Genomic DNA, 6,905 nt, shown 5'->3' on the forward strand with positions numbered 1-6,905 from the left:
CTCTCTCTCTCTCTCTCTCTCTCTCTCTCTCTCTCTCTCTCTCTCTCCGTAATTTATCTTAAGTGCCCATTTGTGTTATTCTTAATACATCATATTACATATTAATAATTCATGCATATATATGTAAGAAAAATAGTGTACTGAGGATTTATTTTCTTCTGCTTCATTTACAGTCAATATATATTATTATCTGCATATTTGCGTTAAATAGATGGATTGGTTATTAGCACAATCACAAGCTATGGACATGCTGCCACCAATGCAATAATCAGACTGCGGTGCTCCTTAAATAGTGTGCCACGGCGGGTGTGTGTGTGTGTGAGTGTGTGTGTATGTGTGTGTGTGTTGCACCATGCTGAGCTTTGTCTGTACATCGTAGGTAGAATCACCCGAGGCTCCCTTTGATGACGAGGCGTGGCCTCACCCAGAGGGAGACAGGCTAAACGAAGTCCCAGCTCCGCCTTTCTCCTCCCTCTATTCACACAGCCGCACCTACTACCAGGTAACCCCGCCCCCGAGCTCGTCGCATGCATTCGTGGCTTTGTTCGTTTGTGACATGATGTTGGTTTTAGCCACTTCCCGACTCGTCTGAAGTTCAGGTTACATTATCATGAAGTCATTTTTTACGTTTTATTTATTAATTTCTTATGTTTTGTGAGACAATTTTGCAAACATCTCTTCGTGGGATTTGTTGTTCCCTCAGTTGTTGTTGTTGTTGTTGTTGTTGTTGTTGTTGTTGTCACCTTGCTTCAACAACCTCATTTATAAGTGATCCATGTGGCATTTTAACATCAATAAATGGGTAAGACAGACAACCTCAATAGGAAAATCATCCGCTATGCAAATGGTGCTAAAGTGCCAGAAGTCTTAGTGGCAGATGGTGCAAGGGATGAAAACTGAAGGAGGGGGGGGGGCAGCCAGGAAGGAATGGGACAAGTTTTATATCCTCTTAAAGAAGCTTCATGATTTAATTTAGAGAAACGATACCATATATGTGAGACAAAGTATATCTGCAACATGTCCTTTGTTTGTGGTATTATAACCACATTTTATTCAGTCATATGCTTTTTATGCTCATTGTTCTGACATTTAAAAATAAATTCTACATGTTAGGGCTGGGCGATATGGAGAACATTACATCAGTTTACTGTACTGCAGACTTTTAACCAGGGAACAACATCACTTATGTCATATTATGGTTTTACTATATACAAATTCTAAGAAGATATCTCATCTCATTTCAGAATATCAATATAATATCGACATATTGCCCAACCCTACTACTTGTAGCATCTTTAAATGCTTTTTTCTTCTTCTCTAAATGTAAACACAGAGCATGCTACTGCTGCGAGTGTTGATATGATTGTCTGATGTGACAGCTTGTGTCTTTTTGTACGCTGCACATGGTCTGACATGGATGTGATTATTAAACAAGGAATAGACCTGCGAGTGATCTCCTCTTAATTTGATACTCAGAACTCAATACGATCAATAAGCGTTAGAAATGATTTATCGTGGGATCTAACTTAAAGCCTTTTACCCACCATCTCATTGACTGTGCCTAATTGTGCTAAGTCCTCTGACTGAGTGTGCATACAGGATTTTGGAAGTAAATACCTCTTCCATCTCCTCTGGTCATATTAGTTTAGATGTAGTCGCAGTTTGTAAACTGCAGGAGGCAGTAGAGGCAGAAGAATAACCACCATACTGTGTGGCACCTTCACAAATCAAGATATGACTGAACTACATTAATCAAACTGTTTAATAGCAAGCGCTATGCCTGAACGTTTGAATACGTCTGGTAAAGAGGCTCAGTAAATGAAATAGCAGGGTTTATTATTTACGGTATTGGCATATGCGGTACACAGTTTATGGTAGACTGAAGAAGAAATGCAGCCGACACTGCAGCAGTATAATTGACTTTACTTAAGTAACTCCACCTACAACATTTATATCTACCGCAGAGACCGAATGAGGAGAAACAGTAAAAAAAAAAAAGCAACTCGCTGTCTTTCTATAACACACGGACAGTAAGACACACATGGACCACTCAGAGACCTTAGTGGCTCTTACTGTGGTCATTAGGTAATGCAGATAATTAGGAAGGAAGGAACGACAGAGATGGTCAGGGAGCAGGCAAGAGATGGGATAAAGAGAGAATTACAGACACGGAGACAGAGGGCAGATTTGTTGCTGGATGTTAATCAACCTGTCCGTCAGCCACATCACTCCTCCTCAATGAATCTCGTTTTCCTCCTGCTGATACAGTAATATAAATTAGGAGTAAGTAAGACCTTTAGTCTGCATTTACTGTAATGTTGAACAGGTGTATCGTGACTGCCTCAGTATGGAGAACCACAAGGCCGAGTAAGCAATCAAACCAGCTACATGTGCATTCAACAATCTCCTATTCTTTGCTCTTCTCCTTGACTTGTGTCAAGGATTATTTGCCCATATTTAGGGATAGCTCTGGCTTGCACTGATGGACTTGAACCCATTGTATATTGATATTTAGAGCTATGAAAAGCAATCTTCCACATGTAATCACCCTTATAGTACAGAAAAGGTGGCCTTTATTTGGAGGAAAATTATTTGCAGATATTTAAACCTACAATAACTGATATTTTAGCAACTTGGGGTCAGCGGGAACTGACATATTACAATCTTCCAGATTGACATGGTGGACTTGTTATCAAGTAGTTGCCATTATAATTACCATTATAAATACCAGTATCTTTCATTTCGGGTCCTGTTTCAGTCCACTTGGTGGAAGTTAATTCAATATTCACTCTCCTTTTAGCTCCTAAACTCCTATGTTTACCAGTTAGTTGCTTACTTTATTTATCTGCAGTTTGGCTTTGAGCAGCAAGTTTACCTACTTGTGCAGCCCAAAAAAAAAGGTGCTATGAGAGAGGTGAAAGTGAACTAAAACAGTGAAGTTGCTGCTGGAAATTCTTTGTGTGTTTATCAGTGACCCCTGTCATGTTACACAAAGTAATTTGATCCGTTGTCATTATAAAGGTATTGTGCAAAGAATAACCTGTGCTGCATAGCTAAGAAAAACACCCAGCCCATCCCCAAACACGATCTGAGATGCTAAATATCTGATCTGACCTGTTGGGATTGAGCTGGTGCTTTGCTCGCTCTGCAGTGCTTTATGTCTGTTCCTCTATATCTCCAGTATTTACCAGGGGAGCTTGACATAGCTTTTCAAAATGGTCCTTACCAGAATCTGAAAGGGATCTAATGGAAGGGCTGGGGGGGAGCCAAAATGGTTAGGAACCACTGGAATAGACCGCAGTATAGATCTGCATTTTACAGTGTTTCGAGCTGCACCAGCATCCCTTTATTGTTGTTGACAACACAAAGTTGATGTTTATATGAATTTTTTGAGAGCCATGTTAAAGTTAAAGGTGAGCTAACACAATGTGATATAATGGCACATAACGTTGGGTTTGGTTGGCCACTGAAAAAATGCTTCTTCCCCCAAATACCCAGATTTTACTACTTCAAAAATAACAGATGAAATAAATCTTATATGAGTACAGTCGCTGCTAAAATTAGTAGGGATGAAGCCTCAAGTCTGAATCAGGGCACAACATACATACCTGCATTGTTATTGGGCTACAGGGTCAGGCTGTCTGGTGCCTGCTGAACTGGAATCCAGAATAGGTTGTGGGTCAATCTGTGATGGGACCATGGCCAGGACAGGAGAAGCAGAAAGTCATTTGTTAAAAAGAGTGAACACAGCATTTGTATGCTAGGCTATATATCACAGTCATATATCTACCTGTAGAGGACGGAAGGGCAAAGTTGGCTCTCTCAGCAGTCAGACATTAAACATGCATGATGTGTGCTTTTATTTAATTGGTCCTGAAATATTAATAGAGCCGGTATTCACTGGCTGACATTTGACTGGAGACGGAGAGACCGAGAGAAGGAAAAAGTGAAAGAGAGCGAGAGAGAGGCAGGGTTGGTTGTGATATAGACAGTGTGTCACCGAATTGTCGCTGTGTCAGCTGACATGTCGGTTTATTGCATTTTTTGTTATGGCGGCTAACTGCAGACACACAGGCTGTAGGGAGTGACTGGCAGATGCTGATTATATGGTTCCAGTTGCTAGCTTCTTACTGTGTGTTTACACTGCGGGCAACATGATTGATGTCATGCTCTGTTCTTTCTGATTGTGGGTGAGAAGCTCAGGTTGCTTCAGTGCTGTGTTCTGCAACCATAAAGATACATAGATACATCACAATACATGCGATGGTTTAATCAGGAAGCATTTATCCCACATCTAATTATAATCAACAAAATGCTTTTTTTTATCCATGCCAGCAGCATTTTGGTCTAGATTATATCTTTTGAATATCAATTTTCCGATAGTTTGGTTTATGACCAAATACCTGCAAAACTAAGGCCATTTCCATCAGCCTCAGATGGAGCCTACTTTGTGTTACGTGCTAGTTAGCAAATGTTAGCCCACAGTAAGCAAAGATGTTCCATCAACATGTTAGCATTGGCATTGTAAGCATATTAGCATGTTGATGTTAGTATTTGACTTGTAGCACTTATACCTACGTACAGCTTTAAAGAGCCACTTAAGTGGCTTTAGTGACTCATTCTTGTTTCATTTTGCATTTATGATTTCATTTTTTGATGTTTCAAAGAAATTGATAGTAAGATGTGTTGTTGAATGGCTTGAATCATAAACATAGCCAACACTTAGCCACTTTGTTGGCGGGGTTTAGGTCAGCTGGATAAAATGTATTTTAGTGAACGTCTTAAAATCACAACTGGCTATCCAAGGTTAATGGAAACTAACTGTCAGTCACAATCTATGTTTTTCAGCTAGCATGTTTGTTGGTTTCCCCAACATTAGCAAAGCTTTCAGGTTAAAATAGGACTGTTAATATCTGTAGTCTTGTAGCAGCTTGGCCGGTCTGTAGTGGCGTAGTATTAGGCCATGTCCACACTACTCCGTTTTCGTTTTGAAACAGAGTTTTAAAACGAAAACGGTCTCCGTCCACACGGCGTCTCAGCATCGTTTTCGAGATGATCTCCGTCCACACTAAAACGCCTGAAAACGAATATCACTATTCACGTACACTGGGCGTGATGGTGGGTGTCGATGTAAACAGGAAGTAGATTGGTTGCTTCATTAAAATAAATACGACAGAGTAATATAGTAGTCTTAAATAATGAAAGGTCATGTTTGATACTTAAGATCTTCTCTAAAATCTTCCTCTATAAACTCAGATTCAGACTTAACGTTAGTTACAGCGCTGCAAGTCAGCTCTATCTCTCTCTCTCACACACATCAAATTTATTTTAATATTATCATTTACACATAATGGTTTACTAGATTATGGGTCCATAAATGTGGTCAACACACGTCTCTCACTCGCTCCCTCTCGGTTTCGTTGTTGTCTGTTCTCACTCGTAGCTCTGCTGGTGGCTTAACTATCTGTCCTACTGGAGAGCATTTACTGTTTTTTGTTTTGTTTTTGTAACTGTCGTTACATTTTATCTGCGGGCTTCACAATAGATGTGCAGAACAAAATAAGCATTAATAAGGACAGGAAAGTCCTCCGTTTTGTGTCCATCGTCCTCCCTAAAGCCGCTAACCGTGACTTCAGACGTCCGCTCCGTAGGGCTGATAATGCCGCTGGACACACCGCTCGATAATCGCTCCAATAACAGCTGCTTCCTCCGTAATAACGCAGACTTTAAGAGCACAACAGCTGCTAGTAAAGACAACAAGGTCAGCAACGCCTCTAATCAGTTGTCCATGTTAAATTAACCTGGTAGTCGATATGTAATCAATGTTGTTGTTTATGATTTCCGGGAAACGGTCACGTGATAGGTGTGTGACGAATCAGGGAAGGACACGTCATGACTGCTAAGAACCAATCAAGTAGTGAATGCAGGTGTGGGCGTCATCGTTTCCAAACGTATCCATTTTTCGACCGTCCACACGAAGACGCAACCCCCGGCTTTTTCAAACTTATCCGTCCTCGGGAGCGTTTTCAAACTCCTCTGTTTTCGGTGTTCGAAAACGCTGGCGTAGTGTGGACGCTCAGTGTAAACGTAGCAAAACATATGCGTTTTCAAATGGAAACCTGGAAGGAAGCCTCTTGCAAAGGCTGTTCAAGACAGATTAGGGAAACACTTCTCCGAATATCACTCTCACCCACTCAATTTCCTCGTCACGTATTAGGCAGTTTTCTTCATATAAGGTTAATAAATAAATAAAAAACATAAGTAAATAACAAATCTCAGTGTTTTATCTGTCCCGATCATTGCAAACAACACATTAGTCAGCCAGTACCAGGTACATTTCAGGACTCGAAAAGCTGTTGCCATAGATACAGTACCCTTGGAAACACAAGAAGAAGATGTGGAGCAGGGGTGCTGCTCCACCTGTGGCTAATCCTCAGAGAGGCTAAGATAGCTGTGTATGCTAGCTGCACACCTCAGACGCTAGGGGATACTGCTGGAAATTGCTCTGTTTAGTTTGTGGTTGTGAGCTAGTAATTGCATCTCAGGTCATTCAGCGGTACCTGCTGAATGAAGCTAGCTATACGCCTGGCTGCTCTTTAACTTAGCTGGCCTTTGTATCGGCCATGTTAGCTTATTTACTGCATGCTGAAGCCTCTCGGCCTTTATGCCATGCTTAAGGGTTGCTGCGAGGACACTTGTTAGCCCGGTTGTATACTTTCTCCTCTCCTTTCTCCTGTCTTCTCTGTTCTTTCATTTCAGTCGATGGCCAGCAACAGCCTGTTGTTTGTCCATTCTAGAGTCGTGCTCTATGTTTATGTTTGTGTGTCTGTATGTGCATGAGAGAGAGAGTGAGTGAGAGTGTGTGGGAGGGCTGGGTGCTGCAGTGTCTGGAAACGGCCTCAGGA

The 6,905-nt window shown here is 41.2% G+C and overlaps 1 protein-coding gene across 7 annotated transcripts in view; it reads left to right on the forward strand.

The window, feature by feature from the left end:
• Window positions 1–6,905, forward strand: part of LOC116390286 (discs large homolog 1-like protein) — a 95,140-nt gene that overhangs the window by 28,133 nt on the left and 60,102 nt on the right. For 5 of the 7 annotated variants that reach the window (XM_031859787.1, XM_031859788.1, XM_031859794.1 and 2 more), the window contains one exon: window positions 380–502. The exons of the other annotated variants lie outside the window; for them this stretch is intronic. In XM_031859787.1, coding sequence (XP_031715647.1) covers window positions 380–502 — 123 coding nt within the window. The remainder of the gene's footprint in view (window positions 1–379; window positions 503–6,905) is intronic. 7 annotated transcript variants of the gene reach the window in all.

The sequence above is a fragment of the Anarrhichthys ocellatus genome, unplaced genomic scaffold (genome assembly GCF_004355925.1).
Source record: "Anarrhichthys ocellatus isolate YVR2014 unplaced genomic scaffold, GSC_Weel_1.0 scaffold22, whole genome shotgun sequence".
Lineage (NCBI taxonomy): Eukaryota > Metazoa > Chordata > Actinopteri > Perciformes > Anarhichadidae > Anarrhichthys > Anarrhichthys ocellatus.